Here is a 23,565-nt window from a genome sequence, read left to right as displayed (position 1 = left end):
CTGCCTCCATAACTCTCCTATTTGAATACACAAGATATAAATAGGAATATATTACCTGAAAAAGCAATGTAAACTGCTTCTTTTGCTTATTTCACTAATATAAAGGAGTACCTCCCTCATCTACTTTTTTGGTATTTTATAATTCTTACAGAAAATAGAAAAACCTTACATTTATTTTAATAGTATGAAACTTTAACAAAACAAGTTTAGGCTTTGAGTTTCTTAAAAACAAAACTCACTTCCATTTGTGCCCCCAAACAAATCCACTGGCACATACATTACACTTTTAGAATTAAACATTCACTCATTTTTTATAGGTGTAAGTTATATGTGACATTAAAGAGAGTCTTTTTTATTCCAGTAGTGACTATTGATTTTTTCCTCTTTCTGTAGTTAGAAGTAACATTTAAACTTATCATAAAATAAAGATTAAGGGGGAAAATTTTTTGAGTTTTGTTACTTTATGAGTAACCAGTCTGCCTCCCACACCCCACATTGTCTTTCACACAGAAACAAAGGAGAGAAATATTTTTAAAAACCTAGAAAATATTATTATGAAACCATGAAAATTGGCATCAGGCTGATATAGTACATGAAAGTACTTTTAACTTTTTGTTGTTAAACTGACTATTTTGATTTGACGGTATACCTTTAAACTTTATGTATTCCATTAAAAGTTTTTTTAAATCAGTTTCTTTTCTATAAGTGTGCTGATGCAATATTATAAGTCTCAAAAGAAAACTGGAAACATTTGTCTGTACATTGTAAAAAATTAAGCACTGTGATATCTTAGCACCATTTATTTACATAAATAAAACAACCCCCTAACATACACAAAGAAACTATAAGATTTAGTTATGTCAGTAAAATATTTCCATCCTGCAAACTCGAGATTTATATTTTTAAAATGTAAAGTAATGAAAAGCGTGCATAAATCCTCTTCCCCTTTCAGCAAAAACATACAAGTGAAGTATATACAAGGCAGGACCATTTGGTTTATTGTAAACGTATGATTGAGATTTTACTTCTGGTCAATATACCTTTAACCACTCAGTTTATGACAAGGAGCCTTAAATGCACCAATGAACATGAAATGTTTTCTTAATTTACCATGTAGCACAAAATTTTAAGTTCTCCATATTATGTGGAAAATTAGACTCAGTCACTGGTTCTTGAAAAATGTAATGGCACATACCAGAGTATGTTAGGCTGATCACATGTCAATTGCCAAGGAAACAAAGGAAAAAACATAAGTCAAGTTGAGCAGTTTTCCTCTGATTTCCATCCAATTAGTCAGCCATGTAATACTATTTGGTGAATTTTGTAAATAGTGTGTACAAGAATTTTATTGTTTATTGCCCCCAAATTGACCTTTTTCTTAAATGTTTTAAATTCTCCAAGGTTAAATACTTTTTCCTGGAACTCTTATTGAGTATCAAGGGTAGTGCTCTGAAGGTGGTGACTTTTAGACTAACTGACTTTATTATCATAGCTGTTAAAAATAAAGTAGTCTTCACTACAAAACTAGCTCCATGGGCTCGCCATACGCCATCTCCCTAATCCCCTAACTTTCATTCCAAACTGACAAGTTTTTCTCTTGTCTTTATATTCACAACCATTGAATTTTATATTTTTGCCTCTAGCCATATCCATCTTATTTATCCCCACCCCCTCATAGCCTATACTTCAGCCTCCCAACTTCAGTTGTTAAGACCGCAGAGTCAAATCCCAGTCTGACAGACTTCCTCAGGTCCTGTCAGTCTGGGATACTTCAGTGGGGAACCACAGAAGGTTCATGAGGGAAGGCTGTGTTCTCTGAAACATTTTCACCTGCAAATCTTCCAACTCTCCAAGCTTATTCCAACCATGTTCCAACCCTTATAACTAGAATGAGAAGGGGAAAAGGAAGAGACTGGCATGTGACGATGCCTCAGCGCACACTGGAAAACATAGTGGTTAATGTTAATCTTGCTGTTTTGGAGATCTGGGATCAAATCTCTTGCTACTGCAAGTAGATATAACTCCACTGGAGCCCAGTTTGCCAATCAGTAGTGAGTTTGGCTCCAGTTAAAGTTAGATAACCAGAAATGTTTTATTATTTAGTCCGGTCACATTATAAAAGCCACCAAAAGAACATTTGGAAGCTTCTGTTTAATAAGTATAATTTAATTTATTAAGAGACAATGAATTAATTATAAGACTGACAGTAGAAATGTTACTTCACAAGTAACGGTATCTGGAGGGCAGAACTGAGAAGCCTGAACTGAAGTTGTCACTCCCAACCCTATTTTTTCTATTTCTTCTTAGAAATGTTTTTTGCATTTTATCTTTCGTAGGAACCCATTTAACCACATAATTACACACTATTTTTGTTTTGCTAGTACCTTTAATTTAGCTTTTTGTTGTGCCTCCATGGCCAGTTTCCTCAAGTCCTCTGCTTCTTTGCGCAACTGTTCATTTTCTTGATGAAGTTTTAGTCTTTGTTCACTCATAGAGCCAGAGTTTTCTCTTTCAGAATCCAGAATGCTTTGCAGCTTGCAAACCATTTCCTGGCAACGAGATATCTCTTCCTCAGAGCTGAAAAGGGAAAACAAATCTCACTAGACTTTCAACTCAGGAGTTAAGTCAAGTTCAGTCTACATTTTTCAAAGCTTCCCTATCATTTGTATGTGCCTTTTAATTAGAACCTTTAATTATATTTTGTATTTTGAAGGCCAAATACTTATTTTTAAAATTCATAATGCTTGTCAACATCAATGTATTTGTGGATGGGTGAACATGTGAATTCTTTTTAATGCTTGACATTTAAAGTACAAATATTTTTTAAACTAATTTTTATTCCACTGGGTGTTTGATGTCTATGTCTAAGAGGAACAAATAGCCATAAAAAAATTTCATAAAAATATTTAATTCAATTTTAAATTTCCTTTTTGTTAGCCTCAGAGAGGCGAAGCATTGAATGAACATGGAAAATTAACTATGTCCACTCCTAATACATAAACCATCATATGTTAAATTAACTACATTAATTAAAAGGGATGGGTGCGTTTGAGATATAGAAGGTTGGACTTCACAAGGGAACAGGATAGTGAGAGTTCAGGCCAAAGTTCAGGAAACCTGCATTAAGGTCTTGGAGAAGGGGATTGTCTTTTGTTATGTTTGTACAGCGCCAAGCATAAGTTCCTAGTCTGTAATTGGGGTTCCTAGCCACTATGATAATACAAATAATTACTAATACAGTATGTAAGTAAATAACTAACGGAACTCAAATTTGGACTCTGGATTATAGTAGGGCAAAATTTTTTGGCTGAATAGTTCATTTGCTGAAAAAATTTATATTCAGCTCGACCAAAACTGTTTGTTGATTTGACATGAAATTGCTGAATAGTTTCAAGGGGACTTAGATGCCACTCGACTTCAGTGGTGGGGTGCTCCCTTATACTCTATACTTTTGTGGGGGCAGCACTTACCTGGGATGTGGGAGACCAGGTGGGCTTCAAGTTCCCACTCTGCCTGATTTGTAGCAAGGATTTAAACTTGGGCCTCCCACATCCAATAGTTGAGTGCCTTAACCACTTGGATATACAGTCTCTCTCTCTCTCTGACTCAATTACTATTATTTATAAAAAACAGAACAGCTTCAATGGGGGCGGGGAGAGAGAGAGAGAGCGAGAGATCAACCCAGAATACCCTCTAGCCTAGTCGTTAGGGCACTGACCTACAAAATGGGAGTCCCAAGTTCAAATCCCTGCTTCCTATCAGGCCGAGTAGGAAAGTGAACCTGTGTTTCCCACATCCCAGGTGAGTGCTCTAACATGGGACAACAGGTTATAAGTAGACTTGGAAGGGTGACATTTTTTTTAATCAGTAAACATCCATTTCACTGTACATACACAAACCAACTGAAAAAGTAATAAAAATGTACAGATAAGCAAATTGAGAAAAATGTTGCTTGAAAAATTAGAGTTTGATTTAAGAATATTTACTTGGTGTATTTTGACACGTCGTGTCGACCATTTATGTTTTAATAGTTACAAAGCTTTACTTTATGAATCTCAAGGTCTACGGTCATTAAATAATTGTCTGACCCCTTCTAATTTCCCATAATTGTCAAATATTAAATTAAAAAAATGCTTAAAATGCATAATTTTGTGCAACTGTGAAAATGTAAATTGATACAAATTAGAAAAAATGCTTAAGGAGTAAACATCCATATCAGTCAACATTATAAATAAATATAAAAATCATGTTTTGCCAACTTTAGTTATAAGGGGAAGGGCTGTACCATGACCTCCTGGTGCTTCGTGAATGGCATTTCCAATTTATCTTTGCTTTTAATAAAAAAAATTACTTGAAATAAAAAAAAACAAATTTTCCCCCTTGGTTTTTTGTTTTGGGTCGATCTAAAACTCCACCCACCCCCAATTCGGCCAGCAAACTGAAAAAGTGATTATTCACACAGCTCTACTCTGGATAATTTCTCCTAATTTATTATATTTCTGTTAGTCCCACCTACATCTTGCGCCCACCTCATACCTCTAACTGCACTAATCTCATTATTCTCACACATTTTGCCTGCTATCTACTTGCTCCTCACTCTCCTCTCTTCCCTATTTCTACCTTCCTCTCCATCAGCTTCCTATTCCTTTTCCCCACTCCCCTCTAACTTCCAGAATCCCTTTCCACAATTCATTGACCCTACTTGAACTTCAAATACTCCCACCCTCCACAACACACACAAGCAAGCAAGCAAAGCAAGACATGTTGTATTCCTGTCCTCCACCCTTCAATCTCTTTATCTGTTTAGATTATAAACTTTTTAGGGGAAGGATTGTGTGGACTTATTTTTGTCTAGTACCTAGCACATTTTGGAGGCTATCACAACAATAATATAGGCGTCCTGTGCAGTGGTTTGGTATTATATAGACCAAATAAAACCCTCCTGCATGCCGACTTTAAAAAATAGGAATTCTTCTGAATATTTTGCAAAAAATGGTTTTCCAAGCAGTTAACATTAACAATTAAAATAGGATTATTAGCCACAAAAATTGTTTCTATTTTTTTCCTTTGTAAGAGAACTGCTTTCAGCTCTGATATTGTTAAGAAAATCTGTTTAGTTCTAAAATACGTCATCCTCACTTATAATATCACCCAATGCTGCATATTTTTAAAAAAAAGAATGATTATGACAGCCTACTATTCCTACTTCTGAATAAGAACTTACAACAAAATACAAACACTTGACACAAGACTACTTAGATCAGATGGAAATATTGAATGAAATACTGATTAGGAGGACATATCAGTTACTTACTTCATTTCCAGTTGTTTAATTTTGTTTCGTGCCGCCTGTAGACACAGCTGAAGGTCATCTTTTGTACGCTCTGCAATCAGACACCTTTGGTGCAGTTCCTCCAGTTTTCTGTAATCACATTCACTTCCTCTGCCTTCACGGTAAATCTGAAGGATAGACTTACATGTAAATCTCATTTTATCACACAGATAGCTGTCAGTGTAGTATTGCTGCCTACATTATGTTATCCATTCCATTGTCCAGCACAGTTTTCAGTAACTGAAGGAATGGGACTTTCATTGCTACTACTGGGATAATAGTCTTATAGATTTTGCAGTTAATTAATTTTTCTGATATTCAGCCTAAAAATCTTCTTTTGTTTAAATTTCCATTATTGCATCTACTTACACCCTTTGGACCATTTTAAACACTTCTTACTCCTATTTGGTTCTTATACCTTTAAAATAGTTGTAAGGAATTTATTACCACAGTTAGACACATATCCTGAACGTAGGTAATATGACTATGCTGAATATATACTGAATAGCGAGTTAGGAGTTCAGAAACATTCTCTAAGAGCCATCTTTTGCAGTTAATCTATTATAACTCGAAAATTTATTAGAAATATATAATGTATTTTTCAATTTCCTTCACTGGATTTACAATTAAACAAAAAATAAGCAAATACAAAACTAAGCATATGGTATATTCTTTCACCCCATTTTACTCAATAATATTAGAGAAAATAGTGAAATAGAAACTTAAGACAATGTTATAAAATAAAGAAAAGTTAAAGTGTAAAACTGAATATCTGCATTCTTACTTTCTCAAGTTCTTCTTCCACTGCTCGCTTCTCTCTAATGGCCCGTTCAATTTGACTCTGCTTGTCTCCACATTCCTATAAGAAGTCAAACCATTTTCTAAGGGCATTAAATACATCAAACCAAAAGAATAACAAAAACATGTGTTAAATGAAAGTTAAGGCTGCAAAGGGAAACACTCCAAAGTCAGGAAATACTAAAGCTAAAAGGTTGCTCATGCAAAATTAGTTCTCTTTATTTTTGCACGTGCATTAGGACGTATGGTTTTTCTTATGCTTTTTTTTCTTGCAGAGCCACCATCTCATTCAGTGTATAGATTAGATATAGGACAGTGAAAGTATTTGGTACTTTTTAAAATCCTCATTAGTCAATGAGTGAATGCTTACCTAATTCACTGCACACCATCCAAACTCCTCTGGTCTCCTAACCTCATTCATTACAAATTCCTCCTTTATTAATGTTCACTGTACATCCTATGCAAATCTTCTCTCAGCTACACTGGTACAAAATCTCATTTACTTTGTACTAACATCCTGATAAGTGTGAACAGAATTTGTTCCCACCCTGACAAAAAAAAAAAAAAAAAAAAAAAAAGTACAGATCCAAAGGAGTCACTTCATTTCTTATTTATTCCTGCTAATTTATTGAGTACTATCTAATCTCTGTCCTGAATGAGGCATGGAGGGATATTTAGGAAAAATAGCATGTAATCCTATCACTAAAAATTACAGTTTTACATATATGTACGGTAGCCTGGTATTGAGATGGGATGCAAAATTTCTCATGTCACTAATACAAGTTCTTTACCCTGGTGGCTACGTAAATATTATTGTTTAAGAAGGGGACTGGCCACACACTAGTAGAAACTTCAAAGCCAAATAAACATACATATCAGAGCAATGCTACAAGAAATTGACAGAAATAAGAACAATTCTCAGTATTATTATACTCACAAATTCCTGAGAATAGTGGAAAACAAAGATAGAGGAATACGGCCAGTGGAGTACCTCATCACAATCCAGTTTACATCATTTTGTGAAATCTGATGTGCCCAACAACAGGTTGGACACATCTCTTGTAAACCTTTTCCCATTCTTCCCACACAGATCTTAGATTATAGTTGACAATGTTTCTGCCCTTGCCCATGTGTGGTATTCTGGTTAACCATAAATGATATTCCAGCTAACCATAATTTAACTTCTGACAGTTAGTATTGCATTTGCTTCAATTAATTTCTTAATAGTTTTGATATATTAGTGTGGTTAGCTCCATGTTTACCTTACTGCAGAAAGTACCTAAAAATCCACTGTTTTAAACCTATTTGAGCAACTGGCAATGTACTCATTCTTTTGTGATTTACTTATTTGTGCCTGGCACATATTGCTAAATTTTATAATCTCAGGGTAAGTAAGTAGGCTAACCTACAGTAACTCCTCACTTAACGTTGTAGTTATGTTCCTGAAAAATGCAACTTTAAGTGAAACAATGTTAAACGAATCCAATTGTCCCATAAGATTTAATGTAAATGCAGGGGGTTAGGTTCCAAGGAAATTTTTGGGGGGCAGACAAAAGGCATTATACTGTATATTGTACAGTACTGTACTGTGGTTGGGAAGTGCCCCTGGCTTACCCTACACAGGCACAGCCCACTGCAGGCAAGTACGCTAGGAAGCACCTTTGCTGCAGCAGCAGCAGCTTCCCTGGAGAACAGGCTTGGATTCTGCTGGGAATGCTCCAGGCCTGCCTCTTCCTGTCCCCGCTCCATTCCAGGCCCACCTCTTCCCATCCCCACTCCACCTCCTCTCCAGAACACACCACATCCCTCCCCCACAAAGTCTTAAGCGCCGCCAAACAGCTGTGTCTCTGCTCCTCCCTCTCCCTCCCAGAAAGTCCTAAGCTGGGAGGAGACAGAGAAGCAGAACTTGTGCAATGCTCCCTTGCAAAGTCGCTGCTCTTCCACAGAATCTTACAAGAAGGCAGCCAAACGGCGTTATAATGGAGCATTGCACAACTTTAAACAAGCATGTTCCCTAATTGAGCAGGGATGTAACATTGAAACAACGTTAAGTGGGACAACGTTAAATGAGTAATTACTGTATTCTAAAAACAGGGCCCCAGCTAGGTCTCATGCTAATTCTTAACCTTCCTACCTACAGAAAGCCTAGTATACTTAATATTTAGTATCTTCTACTTGCATTACTGCTTGGCAGTTATATTATACATTAGTCAAAAATACACCCGTAATGTATCATTTATAAACAAATCCATAACTGCCCGCCACTAGGCTCCCCCTTGCTTGATGTAAAACATGGTGTTGTCCGTTAGAACTGCTACGCACTGGCATTGCAGTTGGGCCTGGAAGGCCTGGCAAGTGAGGCACACCGCCCTCAGCATCTTGACGTTGATATGTAGGGAGAGCTCGTCCTGCAACCACAGGCCCAGTGTCTGGAGGTTCCCCAGATGCACACCCCATCCCAGAGCCAACGCGTCCGTAACCAGGGACAAGGAAGGTTGAGGGCTGTGGAAGGGGACGCTCCGCACACCACTTCGGAGTTGAGCCACCAGTGGAGGGATGTGGGGACCTGCCCTGGTAATGTGACCACTGAATTCAAGCTGTCGCACCCTGGGTGGTAGGCCAAGGCAAGCCATGCCTGCAATGGCCTGAGCCGTAGCCTGGCGTGCCGAATCATGTAAGTGCAAGAAGCCATGTGACCGAGGAGACTCAGGCACCCCCTTGCTGTTGAGGTTGGGAATTGCTGGAGGCTTTGAATTATGTCCTTGATGGCTCGGAATCGGGACTCCGGTAGAAGTGCCTGTGCCTGGACCTAGTCTAACACTGCCCCAGTGAATTCTATTCTCTGGGCTGGTTCCAGGGTCAACTTCCCCAAGTTGAGGAGGAGACCCAGCCGCTCGAACATGCACCTGACCAAATGAATTTTGGACCACCGCTGTGCCCTGGTGAAGCCCCTGAGCAGCCAGTCATTGAGGTAGGGTTAATACCTGTACCTGCTGGCGATGGAGGAAAGCAGCCATGACCGACATGCATTTGGTGAAAACTTGGGGGTGGGGGGCAGTTGAGGGGCCGAATAATAGAGCAATAGTGCCTAGGGAGACCATGAGGAACTTCAACTTTACCATGAATTTGTTGAGCCCATGCAGATCTAAGATGGGTCTGAGACCCCCTTTGGCCTTCGGGATTAGGAAGTATCGGGAGTAGAATCCCTTGCACCTTAGTTCCTAAGGAACCTACTCCACCGCTCCCATGGTGAGGAGCACCTGCACCTCCTGGATAAGGAGTTGCTCGTGAGAGGGGTCCCTGAAGAGGGACAGGGAAAGGGGGTGGGGAGGAGGGTAGGAACAGAACTGGAGAGACAGTATCCCACTTCCACCGTGCTGAAGTCCTAGCGATCCGCGGTTATTTGGGACCAGGCACGGCAGAAGTGGGACAAATTATTCAAAAAGGGCGGGGAAGAATCTGGGAATGAGTCTGGTGCGCCATCCTCGGGCGTCCCTTCAAAAGGCCTGCTTGGAACCCAACAATGGTTTGGTCAGGCCCTGGCCTTGTCCGGAAGGGGGGCTGGAAGGCTTCCTTCTGCCATTCCTTCCCCTTCTTCTGTAAAAGTCCTGCCTTGGCCGAGGAGGGTAGGAGCTCCGCTGAGGCTGTTGGGGCTTGAAATGCTTCCGTTGGGTTGCTGGGGCATGCATCCCCAAAGATTTCATAGTAGGCCTCGAGTCTTTTAGGCTATGCAACTGAGAGTCAGTCTGCTCCACGAACAGGCCCACCTCATCAAAAAGCAGGTCCTGCATTGTCTGCTGAACCTTGGGCTGTATGTCGGAGGCTTACAACCATGAGATGCACCTCATGGCAATACCCGAGGACATGATGCGTGCTGCCAAGTCTGCAGCGCTCAGTGAGGCCTGTAAAGAGGTCTATGCCACGGCCTTGCCCTCCTCTACTATGGCTCCAAACTCCTCCCTAGACTCAGGTGGCACAAGCTCTTTGAACTTGAGCATTGAGTTCCAGGAGTTGAAGTTATATTGGCTCAGAATTGCCTGCTGGTTGTACTCGTAGAGTACACTTTACGCCCAAACAAGTCCAAGCGCTTGGCTTCCTTGGACTTGGGTGCTGGGGCTTGCTGCCCCTGCCTCTCTCTCTCTCCTTTACTGCCACAACCACCGATTAACAGGGCTGCAGGTGCATAAAAAGGTAGTCTGACCCCTTTGAGGGCACAAAGTACTTCCTCTCAACACTTTTGGCTCTGGGAGGGATGGAGGCCAGAGTCTGCCAGATGGTCTTGATTTTGGCCTGTATAGTTTTGATGAGGGGCAGAGCCATCCTCGAAGGACCTTCTGGGGCCAAAATGTCAACCACTTGGTCCTCTGACTCCACCACCTCCTCGGCCTGAAGACCCATGTTGTGTGCCACCCTGCGCAGGAGGTCCTGGTGGGTGCAACTGTCTATAGGAGGTGGTCGAGAGATGAAAGTGCCTGCGACAGCCTCGTCTGGGGAGAAGGATGAAGAGGCTAATTGGGGAACAGGGTCGTCCTGCCCCTCAGGAGCCTGATGACCTGCTCCACCAGGCTCAGGAACCGAAGTTGGAGTTGGTTCGGAGTGAGGGGGGCAGCAGCATGGCACCTCCTCAGCAGCCCTAGGGCTGGGGCAACTAGCTGAGGTCTCCAGCACCCTCGTTTCAGAGGTGGCCGATCAGGAGCCTTTAGACTGGGCACCCTTGGCCTGGTGGTATGCCCACAGGGTCCAGAATGGCCACTGAGCTGCTCCCTGCCACTACACAGGCCACAGCCCTCTCCCCACCTCAGAGTGTTCATGACTTGACCAGTGCCGGCCCCACTCCGAATACCTAGATCCCAAGTCCAAGGACCGGGACCATGAGGTCCAGGGCGGTGCCCAGTGAAGCTGAGCTGGTGAGTGGTGCCGCAAGGCTGGGGAGCGGTGCCGCGAGGCTGGGGCTATGCGGGGTCGCCAGGAGGAGTCGGGACTGGTGCCGGGTGCGGGACCTGCTGCGTGAAGGGGACCGACCTGAGGATCAGCATCGCGATCGGGGGCACTGGTGCAATCTGGAGCGGTGCTGGGACTCCATCAGCAGTGCCGACGGCTGGATCATCGCTGGTTTGCCTCGAGATGGTGCCATATGATGTGGTACCGGAGGCTTGGCTTGAATTGTAGGCAACCTCGGTGCTGTCATGGCGATGAGGTCCCTTGTGGCTGCAAAGGTGTCTGGAGCAGATGGCAGCTCCACCTCCTCAATGATGTGGGCCATGAAGTCCAAAGGCACCGGACTTGATTGTCTCACTTGCGGGGACAAAGTCAATGGTGCTGTCTCCGCAGGCTTCAGCGCTGGGCGCTCTTCACAAGGACGCGCCCCATTGGCTGGCCCCAGAGAAGCAGGCCTCTGGGATGGAGAGCGACTCCTCCCTTGCTTCTGGTGCTGCTTCTGCATCGGGGAGTGGGAGCGGTGCTGGTTTGATCCCGTCGGTTTCGGCGCTGGGGAAGGTGGATCTCTGCTACAGTCCGTCTGTGGTGCCGCTTCCACCACTGCCACCGGGGTGCTACGCACCGAAGAACTCAGTGCCGGGTCCTGCCGCGCTGATGGAGGCTGAGGTCTAAGTGCCGCCTCCATAAGGAGCTGCTTAAAGCAAAAGTCTCGCTCCTTTTTGGTTCTGGGGTGAAACCCTTTGCAAATCCTGCACCTATTGGTTTGGTGAGTCTCCCCCAGACACTTCAGACAAGTGCAGTGGGGGTCGCCCGTTGGCATGGGCTTGGAGCAGGACTTCCAGGGCTTGAACTGCTGGGACTTGGGCATGAAAGCCCTCCCAAGTAAAAGCGGTCAGGATAGAGGGTAAAACCACCAGCCCAACTGCTACAAACTACTACACCGCTACCTCGATATAACGTGACCTGATATAACACGAATTCGGATATAACGCAGTAAAGCAGTGCTGCAGGGGGGGGCGGGGCTGCGCACTCCGGTGGATCAAAGCAAGTTCAATATAATGCGGTTTCACCTATAACGTGGTAAGATTTTTTGGCTCCCGAGGACAGCGTTAGATCAAGGTAGAGGTGTACTAAAATAAAAACTAATTAAAAAGGTATAAGAAACAGAGAGAAAAATAAAGAGCTAGGGAAACATGGAGAACTTGCTGAGCAAGATGCCACAGTTCCAACGACCATCACTGGTGGTAAGAAGAAACTGAGGAGGCGCCAGGTTGGCAGGGTCATATATTGAGCGCCAGGAAGGCGCCACTCCAGGGGGCTCCACAGTCAACCTGACGGGTGCTGCTAGGGGAAAATCTTTCCAATGACTGTGCACGCAGCGCGCACACACCTAATTGGAATCGATATGAGCAGTCACTCGAAGAACTATAGTTGACCCATAATTTTAATTCATTCCTTTTGTTCAAAAGTTTTAATTTTGAACAGAGAATTGACTAAAACAGAGAATCTACATTCACAAAATTGCTGACAATTGATATTGTCTAAATTCCATCAGCCCTACTGAAAGTCTAAAACAGATTTTTTTTTATATGTTTAAGTTTACATATCCATTACAGTGCACACCTTTTATAAGAATGACATCTATCTATTTAGATTTTCAGAAAGCCTTTGACAAGGACCCTCACCAACGGCTCTTAAGCAAAATAAGCAGTCATGGGATAAGAGGGAAGGTCCTCTCACGGATTGGTAACTGGTTAAAAGATAGAAAACAAAGGGTAGGAATAAATGGTCAGTTTTCAGAATGGAGAGAGGTAAATAGTGGTGTCCCCCAGGGATCTGTACTGGATCCAGTCCTATTTAACATATTCATAAACGATCTGGAAAAAGGGGTAAACAGTGAGGTGGCAAAATTTGCAAATGATACAAAACTTCTCAAGATAGTTAAGTCCCAGGCAGACTGCGAAGAGCTACAAAAGGATCTCTCAAAACTGGGTGACTGGGCAACAAAATGGCAGATGAAATTCAATGTTGATAAATGCAAAGTAATGCACATTGGAAAACATAATCCTAACTATACATATACAATGATAGGGTCTAAATTAGTTGCTACCACTCAAGATAGATCTTGGAATCATTGTGGACAGTTCCCTGAAATCATTCACTCAATGTGCAGCGGCAGTCAAAAAAAGCGAACAGAATATTGGGAATCATTAAGAAAGGGATACATAATAAGACAGAAAATATCATATTGCCTCTATATAAATCCATGGTACACCCACACCTTGAATACTGCATGCAGATGTGGTTGCCCCATCTCAAAAAAGATATATTGGAATTGGAAAAGGTTCAGAAAAGGGCAACAAAAATGATTTGGGGTATAGAACAGCTTCCATATGAGGCGAGATTAATAAGACTGGGACTTTTCAGCTTGGAAAAGAGGCGACTAAGGGGGGACATTATAGAGGTCTATAAAATCATGAGTGGTATAGAGAAAGTAAATAAGGAAGTGTTATTTACTCCTCCTCCTAATACAAGAGCAAGGGGCCACCAAATGAAATTAATAGGTAGCAGGTTTAGAACAAACACAAGAAAGTATTTTTTCACGCAACGCAATGTCAACCTTTGGAACTCCCTGCCAGAGGGAGTTATGAAGGCCAATACTATAACAGGGTTCAAAAGGGAGCTAGATAGATTCATGGACGATAGGTCCATCAATGGCTATTAGCCAGGATGGGCAGGAAGGGTGTCCCTTGCCTCTGTTTGCCAGAAGCTGGGAATGGGCAAGAGGTGATGGATCACTTGATGATAACCTGTCTGTTCATTCCCTTTGGGGCACCTGCCATTGGCCACTGTCAGTGGACAGGATACTGGGCTTGATGGACCTTTGGTCTGACCCAATATGGCCGTACTTATCTGAAATGATTCGATTCTTAAAAATGGTTGATTCTTATAAGTAGGTATTTTGGTTCATATATGAATGATTTTGTCCCCATGGTTTTGATCACTATATGCAGCTGATTCTTATATCAGTGATACCTGTAAATAGAGTGCACGGTAATAGATAAATACAAATGGACATGTGTCCATGTAACAAAAAGGTATTCAAAAAAATTTCTGACTAATAAAAGTTATTTTCAACACAGTCCAGAACGTACCATTTGAAGAGCAGAAAGTTCTTCTGTTAATCGAGAAATCTGTATATTGTAATGCTTCCTTGCATTCTCTACCTGCAATTAAAAAAAGATATTTTACTTAATCTGCACAGACTATTTTTCTATCCTATGATGCATGTTTATGGGACTGGAATTGCTGACAGAAATGGACCATTGCTGTACACCAACATATTAAATATGGCCTTTATCCATGGAACATTGATGCTAACTAACCTGTGCCCTAGTATTTCTGAGGAGATCTTTAATAATGAATTGACTCTAGAAAGGAAATTGAGAGATTCCTCAAGAACACAGAATTAGAGTTAAAAAAAACTATACTAAGATAACACAAAAGGGCATTTATCAGTGTTCGGCCCTGAAAATTCTTGAGAGGAGAGAGAAGAAAGATTGATATAGTAGTTAAGATTAATGAGTATTATAAGTTATACAGAAGTTATTAATTAGGTACATTTGATGAAGGGGATGAGGTGGACACTGAGCTGCTATCTGATAATCTTATGAATACTGTATGTGACATATTTATGGAGATAGACTGTATAACTACATGAAGGTTAGTGCAATGTTTGTTATATGCCAGGGGTAGGCAACCTATGGCACGTGTGTCAAAGGCGTCATGAGAGCTGATTTTCAGTGGCACTCACACTGCCCGGGTCCTGGCCACCAGTCTGGGGGGGGCTCTGCATTTTAATTTAATTTTAAATGAAGCTTCTTAAACATTTTAAAAACCTTATTTACTTTACATATAACAATAGTTTAGTTATATATTATAGACTTATAGAAAGAGACTTTCTAAAAACGTTAAAATCTATTACTGGCACGCGAAACCTTAAATTAGAATGAATAAATGAAGACTTGGCACACCACTTCTGAAAGGTTGCCGACCCCTGTTATATGCCTTCACTGGGGACAATTGGAAGAACAACCAGGAAGACAACAGAATGACTCCCTCAGATAAGAACATCCTGGCATACACCTGAAAGACAATGGGAAAAGCTATTAGCTTCCAGGATCCTAGATCCTACTACCTACTCAAAAGTTACACAACTGTTTTGCCAGTGCTAGAAACTAACAGATCAAAGGGCTATAAACAGATTAAAAAAAATAATTTGTTCTCCGACAAGGGAGGCGATCAAAAGGACTCAGTAGCTTTTAAAGGACACTCCCTGAAGCAGAAGGAGAGATCGTTGGTTTGTGAGTTAAGGGAAGACTGTGATCCTTACCCCAAAAATCCTTCCTCAGCTCTCGTCCACTCACGCCCCTTCTCTACCTATGCTACATTGATGACATCTTCATCACCTTGACCCATGGGAAGGAGACCCTGGAAGAATTCCACCATGATTTCAACAGCTTCCACCCCACCATCAACCTCAGCTTGGACCATTCTACACGGGAGGTCCACTTCCTAGACACCACAGTACAAATAAGTGATGGCCACGTTAACACCATCCTATACCGAAAACCCACCGACCGCTACGCCTACCTTCATGCCTCCAGCTTCCACCCTGGACACACCACACGATCCATCGTCTACAGCCAAGCGCTGAGGTACAACCGCATCTGCTCCAACCCCTCAGACAGAGACCAACACCTACAAGATCTTCACCAAGCATTCTCAAAACTACGATACCCACACAAGGAAATAAAGAAACAAATCAACAGAGCCAGACATGTACCCAGAAGCCTCCTGCTACAAGACAGGCCCAAAAAAGAAACCAACAGAACTCCACTGGCCATCACCTACAGCCCTCAGCTTAAACTTCTCCAACGCATCATCAGTGATCTACAACCCATCCTGGACAATGATCCCTCACTTTCACAGACCTTGGGAGGCAGGCCAGTCCTCGCCCACAGACAACCCGCCAACCTTAAGCATATTCTCACCAGCAACCACGCACCGCACCATAACAACTCTAACTCAGGAACCAACCCATGCAACAAACCTCGATGCCAACTCTGCCCACATATCTACACCAGCAACACTATCACAGGACCTAACCAGATCAGCTACAACATCACCGGCTCATTCACCTGCACGTCCACCAATGTTATACATGCCACCATGTGCCAGCAATGCCCCTCTGCTATGTACATTGGCCAAACTGGACAGTCACTACGCAAGAGGATAAATGGACACAAGTCAGATATCAGGAATGGCAATATACAAAAACCTGTAGGAGAACACTTCAACCTCCCTAGCCACACAATAGCAGATGTAAAGGTAGCCATCTTACAGCAAAAAAATTTCAGGACCAGACTCCAAAGAGAAACTGCTGAGCTCCAGTTCATTTGCAAATTTGACACCATCAGATCAGGATTAAACAAAGACTGTGAATGGCTATCCAACTACAGAAGCAGTTTCTCCTCCCTTGGTGTTCACACCTCAACTGCTAGCAGAGCACCTCACCCTCCCTGATTGAACTAACCTCATTATCTCCATACTGATTTATACCTGCATCTGGAAATTTCCATTACTTGCATCTGAAGAAGTGAGGTTCTTACCCACGAAAGCTTATGCTCCCAATACTTCTGTTAGTCTTAAAGGTGCCACAGAACCCTCTGTTGCTTTTTACAGATTCAGACTAACACTGCTACCCCTCTGATACTTACCCCAACAGTCTCTCAGTCTCAGTTCCACCCCAAGCGGGAGCATCTACCCGTTATTTTTTTTTTTTTTAATTTCCCCCCCTCTCTCCCAGAGTAGGCTTACCCTGTATGGGTAGCTCAAAGCAATGTCAACCTATTAGAGGCCACAATACTGAAGATCCTTGACTACATGCTGCTTCTGAAACATGCGGGACTAGCTGAAGTTTCACTTGGTGGCAACAATGGTGTGTTGCACTTGAGTACATCCATGGTTGCAGTCCTGCAAATCTGTCTGTGGCTGGTGCTTGGCATGTCCCAGTGCTTCATTTCCTTGCTGCAGCCCCATAAGCCTGCATGCAGCCTTAAGTCAGGGAAGGCAGTACTAGTACGTAGCAATCCACTACCAAGGCAGGATGCAGCCCCGAGAGCACAGGGAGAGGTGCCAGGAAGCCTCAGGGGCCCCAGTCCATCCACTCTCTGTGGAAAGCCCCAGCATCTGGGCTGCAGCCCTTCTCCCTGCTGCTGCCCTACCTGCAGCCTTCCCTCCCAGCCCACAGTGCCAAGACTCTGGCAGGGACTTCCCTAATGCCCCAACCCATTATCTCCTGTGCAAGCAGTGGTACCCAGATGCAAGCAAGTTTGTGGGGCTGCAGCCAAAGAAGGAAGTGCTAGCCCCCAGTATCAAGGCAGGACGCAGCCTGGAGAGTGCAGGAAGAGGTAACATGCAGCTTTAGCACTTCTTTCCCTGGTTGCAACCCCACACATTTGCTAGTAATTAATGCCTTTTTTCAAAAAAGTCGTTAATAAACAGCATGCCTGATGCCAATATCCGAATCCCATTAACATTAAAGTCAATGGGACAAGATCGGCTCCCAAAATGTTACTACACCGCTACCTCGATATAATGCCACCCGATATAACACGAATTCGGATATAACGTGGTAAAGCAGTGCTCCAGGGCGGGCGGGGCAGCGCACTCCGGTGGATCAAAGCAAGTTCAATATAACGCGGTTTCACCTATAACACGGTAAGATTTTTTGGCTCCTGAGGACAGCGTTATATCGAGGTAGAGGTGTATTAGTTTCAGGATTATGATTAACTAGCATCCACTATATTATAATTCTTTGAAAAAATGTGAACACAAAACCTGATGGTTTACTTTTAGCTGGTTTTGTGAAAAGGTGGAAACTCCAGCTTTCACATCCATGTTTGTGCACTAAGATGAAAAGTGCTTTTTCCACAATGAGATCCTAGGCTACTGAAGTCATTTTAAGACAAATCTGAAGAGCTCTGTGACTCAAAAGCTTGTCACTTGTGCCAAGTGAAGTTGGTCCAATAAAAGATATTACCTCACCCACTTTGTGTCTCTAACACTTCTCAGTGAAAGCCTCATTCTCTTATGCAGAAGAGTATTTGGAAGTAATGCTCTAGCGATGCAAAAACTGAGAAGGCAATTTTAACCACACTTTGCAGCACACCCTGTGCTCTCAAGAGGCAATCAGCAACTCACAGGATCAGGTGCTATATCAGTAAATTAACTACAGCTCTGGGTTGATCTCAGTAAAACAACAGGTGTAATGCAGTGCTAATGAACAGATTTACTGAAGTGAATGTTGCTTTAAGAATCCATGTAAAGGCCCACTCTACATCTGCACAGACAGCAACATTTTAGGACCTCGGGGCATTTGTGAGAATCTTTCCTGAGTCATAAGAGTACACTTATTCTTCTTCTGTGCCATCTAGCCACTTGAAGTTCTGCCAATATACTGTACATCCTTGCAGCAGCGAACTATACTGTTAGAATGCTTGCAAGCAGACTGCGGACATTAACAGTGTGCCATCAACTGTTTTTGATGCTGTAAAAAACCACTTGGGAAAACTTTTCTATTTTATTACCTTGCATAACATCTCTGCACTATGAAAGATTTCTTTAGAACAATGTTCATGAATCTGAAATGACATAAGTTTTTATCTTAGAACTACCAGCCCTTTCAGCTCTACAACCTCTAACAAAGTAGTAAAAGTATCTGCCAAAAATGATGTAACTAAGGTTCTGTGTATCATTCAAGTAAACCCCAAAAGCTAGGTCTGCAGTTGTACCTGCCAAGTCATCAGGCAACCATCAAATGCAGCTGGGCTATAGCAAGGTGGCTTGCTTGTTGGCTGCCTGATGACTGGGCAAGCGCAGCACCAGACCTTCATTCCTGACATTTTTTTCATCTTTACTTGAATTATATGCAGACAATTAATTACCTCATTTTTGGCAGATAGTGTTAATACTTTGTCAGAGGTTGTAGAGTTGAAAGGACTAGTAGCTCTAATAAATCTAAGACAGACATTCATTCCTATTTATTAAATATAAATTCAATTGTCTGGACAATTTTAATCTAGAGATAAACTTAATACTGAAAATAAAAAGATGTTTACTGAACTAAGATGCTGTTTCATGCTTGTCAAATGAATACATTAATTTTTAAGTAAGTATTCTGAACATGATGTCCTCTAAGTTTTAGAAAGTGGAAACTAAATTAAAAGGATGAGTCTATTGTCACTTGCTACACTTAAGATCAGGAGCAGCATCTTGAAGTGGATAAGGATACAGGCAGAATGAACTGCAATTGACAGTTACGTAGTTTCCATGTCTGTCTACACTACAGTAGAACCTCAGAGTTACGAACACCTCAGGAATGGAGGTTGTTCATAGATCTGAAGTGTTTGTAACTCTGAACAAAACGTTATGGTTGTTTAAAAATTTACAACTGAGCATTGAGTTAGTACAGCTTTGAAACTTTGCTACGCAGAAGAAAAATGCTCTTTTAACCGTCTTAATTTAAATGAAACTTGCACAGAAAATTTCCTTACCTTGTCAAAAAATGTTTACGCTTTCCTTTTTTTTTTTTTTAAAGTAGTTTAACAATACAGTACTGACTTTTTTTTCTCTCTACTGCCTGATTGCAAACTACCAGTTACAAATTAAATGTATGGTTGACCAGTCAGTCCACAATTCTGGTGTAAGTCTGAGATTCTACTGTATTTAAAATTTATGACATGCTCCCATGAACGAGGTGTTTAATATTTAAGGCTCTTCTATAGAGAAGAGGGGTCCATGTTCGTGGATCCAATTACGTGACCTTGGTCTCACAGAATATTGTTCAGTAGGTATTAGTTCTGATGGAACATTGTGATTGAAATGTGAATATGGGACAGATTTTTCCATTTGGGAAAACACAGACTCCCTCTATTACATGGTATTGGGTCTTGGGACTTCAGGAAGCAATGCACTATTAAATAGATCAGTTACTATTTCATAGAAATGTGTAATTGGTGCAATATGAGTCAAGATAGTTAAATCCCAGGCAGACTGCGAAGAGCTACAAAAGGATCTCTCAAAACTGGGTGACTGGGAAACAAAATGGCAGATGAAATTCAATGTTGATAAATGCAAAGTAATGCACATTGGAAAACATAATCCTAACTATACATATAAAATGATGGGGTCTAAATTAACTGTTACCACTCAAGAAAGATCGAGTCATTGTGGATAGTTCTCTGAAAACATCCACTCAAATGTGCAGCAGCAGTCAAAAAAATGAACATAATGTTGGGAATCATTAAGAAAGAGATAGATAATAAGACAGAAAATATCATATTGCCTCTATATAAATCCATGGTACGCCCACATCTTGAATACTGCATGCAGATGTGGTCGCCCCATCTCAAAAAAAGATAGATTGGAATTGGAAAAGGTTCAGAAAACAGCAACAAAAATGATTAGGGGTATGGAACTATTTCACCAGGAGGGTGGTGAAGCACTGGAATGGGTTACCTAGGGAGGAATCTTCATCTTTAGAGGTTTTTAAGGCCTGGCTTGATAAAGCCCTGGCTGTGATGATTTATTTGGGGTTGGTCCTGCTTTGAGCTGGGGGTGGGACTAGATGACCTCTTGAGGTCTCTTCCAACCCTAATCTTCAATGATTCTATGAACGGCTGCTGTATGAGGCGAGATCAATAAGACTGGGTCTTTTCAGCTTGGAAAAGAGATGACTAAGGCGGGGGGGATATGCTAGAGGTCTATAAAATCATGACTGGTGTGTAGAAAGTAAATAAGGAACTGTTATTTACTCCTTCTTATAACACAAGAACTAGGGGTCACCAAATGAAAATAGGCAGCAGGTTTAAAACAAACAAAAGGAAGTATTTCTTCACACAACACACAGTCAATCTGTGGAACTCTTTTGCCAGAGGATGTTATGAAGGCCAAGACCATAACAGGGTTAAAAAAAGAACTAGATGAATTCATGGAGGATAGGTCCATTAATGGCTATTAGCCAGGATGGGCAGGGATGGTGTCCCTAGCCTCTGTTTGCCAGAAGCTGGGAATGGGCAAGAGGTGATGGATCACTTGATGATTACCTGTTCTGTTCATTCCCTCTGGGGCACCTGGCATTGGCCACTGTCAGAAGACAGGATACTGGGCAAGATGGACCTTTGGTCTGACTCAGTATGGACGTTCTTATGTTCTTAAGACACTGTGACCCATCAGGCCCACTCTATTTCTAGATCCAGTTCAAAGAGCAGGTCATGATCTTGCTACACTGAGGGCACATTGGAAGATCCATCCTTTGCACAGGCCCTTGCTAATAACAAAGCTGAAAAATGACTGGCACCACTCATTGTTGAGTCTGTTTGGGATACAGGCTAGATTAAGTGGGGATTAAGTGTTTTGGACATTTTGGGCAAAAGATGCAGTTTTTTTTTGGAATATGGATGGCACTTACATTTCATAATATGTATATGATAAAATGCACGGGTATTATATATACCCATTTTGAGTATGTATGACCTAGATGGACATATATGAATGAGACAGTTATGAAGTGTAGCTGCTCATGCAGGCCCTGTATAGTCTTTCAGTTAAATAATGTATCTTTTTAATAGTTAAAGCCACGAGTTTACCATAAGAACTATGTATCTGCAAAGCTACATTTTATTAAACATAAATATTGTAGTTAAAAAGTAGGTGTGAAGTAAACAGATTTTGAAATCATTCCTAAATGTAGTTGAAGATGTTGTTTGTTTTCTTTAAAAAAGGATAGAATCAGTTGTCTCAAATATGTATCCAAGGTGAATTAAAACAAAATTTAACCCCCAAAATCAAAATCAATTGATTGAAATAATAGTAATATATCACAGAGAACTAGAGTAGTGTTTATAAGCTTCTTCACAAAAAAAGAAAATAGCCAAGGAAGTAGTTTTCCAAATATCTGGGAGGTATGTTTGGGGTTCTGGCCCAGCTAATGATTACCACACAAGACAGTTGATAAAACCATCTGAAAAAAGTCTTCTTAGCAGCCCATCAACATTAAATATATATGCAATGAGAGATGGTAAAAAGCTGTGGTCAAAATGCCCCTGGCTGTTTTGGGTTTTTTTAAAAACATGCTTATACCCTTGACTGTGCAAGATGGATGTTATTCAAATCTCATTTTTGTAGTCCCCTGCAAAAAAAATTACTAAAATTTTATCGTGTTAAAACACACTAGAAAAAATGAATGTATTTTCATTCTTGGTTGTTTTTTTTAATACTCAAACCTATTAAAATCCCTCTATGTAATAATTTTAATATACACATTTTCTAACTCTGGAGAAACAGCATGTGGGCACCAAAAGATAAATTTCTTTACAAGATCATATCACAGAACATTTACAGATCATTCTGTGTGTGTGGTATGAATGAATGAATGAATGGCAGAGCTCAAATTTAAACAGTTACAAGTGCAGTCTCTCCCACGCATTCCTTCTTCCTCCCTCTCTATATTCAATAACTGCCTTACCTCATTTACTTTCTTCATTCATTATCTCCCAGCCTGCACCACCCTCTCATCAAAATGCTTCTCTCTTTCCCCTCACACATCTTACCTCTGACCAGCAGAATGGGAGGAGAGCCCCCGTCTCCTAAAATAGCAGTCTAGCTCCACCACTGCCTCTAGGCACCTTATTCAGTTCAAGATTTCTACCTATCCAAGTAATTGTGCTATAGTTGTTCAGGGCTTACTAATACTTCAAAATGAAAAGAACAGTTACTTACCCTGCAGCAACTGTGGTTCTTTGAGAGGCGACAGTCTGCATGGATCCCATCATCATAAATGCATGTGCCTCATGTATGCAAGATTTTATTTTATTTTTAGTAGTGTCTGTCAGAGCTGCACATGTGCCCTGTGCTGCCTCATTCTCCCATGCAAGAACATAAACGACAGTGACTATAACCCTCCCTCAGGTCCCTCTCAACTCAAAACTCTAAGTAGCTGTGGATTCTGAAAAGTGGGATTCACACTGACAACAATGTATTAAATAACCACAATTACTGTAAATAACCATTCTTTGAGATGGTGTAGTCAATGTGGATCCCACTGCAGGTAACTGGCAAGCAGTGTCCTCCTTGGATGGTGGGAGTGAGGAGTTTCAGCTACAATCAGTCAAATAGACTGCAGTACCGCTTTCCTGAACTTGGCTTCTGACTTGGCTGCCATGGGGTAAGAGCTTAAATGTTTAAAACAAGTCACTGGTTACTCCACATTGTAGCTCTTGCATTGAAATGTTCCTTATGCAGGCAGATGCTGCTGCTTGTGCCCTGGTGCACAGTGCCTTGATATTTTGAAAAAAAGGTTTGCCAGCCATCTGATATCAGGTGGAAATGCACTGTATGATCTGCTTGGAGATTCTAGGATGAGAAGGCTTGGC

At 41.5% G+C, this 23,565-nt stretch overlaps 1 protein-coding gene across 4 annotated transcripts in view; it reads right to left on the bottom strand.

Moving 5' to 3' along the window:
- Nucleotides 1–23,565, bottom strand: part of SCLT1 (sodium channel and clathrin linker 1) — a 121,717-nt gene that overhangs the window by 53,130 nt on the left and 45,022 nt on the right. For all 4 annotated transcript variants that reach the window (XM_054029482.1, XM_054029483.1, XM_054029481.1 and 1 more), the window contains exons 15-18: nucleotides 14,224–14,295; nucleotides 6,117–6,191; nucleotides 5,315–5,460; nucleotides 2,385–2,577 (exon numbers count right to left, since the gene is read on the bottom strand). In XM_054029482.1, coding sequence (XP_053885457.1) covers nucleotides 2,385–2,577; nucleotides 5,315–5,460; nucleotides 6,117–6,191; nucleotides 14,224–14,295 — 486 coding nt within the window. The remainder of the gene's footprint in view (nucleotides 1–2,384; nucleotides 2,578–5,314; nucleotides 5,461–6,116; nucleotides 6,192–14,223; nucleotides 14,296–23,565) is intronic.

Source organism: Malaclemys terrapin, chromosome 5 (assembly GCF_027887155.1).
Source record: "Malaclemys terrapin pileata isolate rMalTer1 chromosome 5, rMalTer1.hap1, whole genome shotgun sequence".
NCBI lineage: Eukaryota > Metazoa > Chordata > Testudines > Emydidae > Malaclemys > Malaclemys terrapin.
The sequence above is the reverse complement of the archived record's forward strand: the minus strand, read 5'-3'. Positions and strand labels throughout refer to the sequence as shown.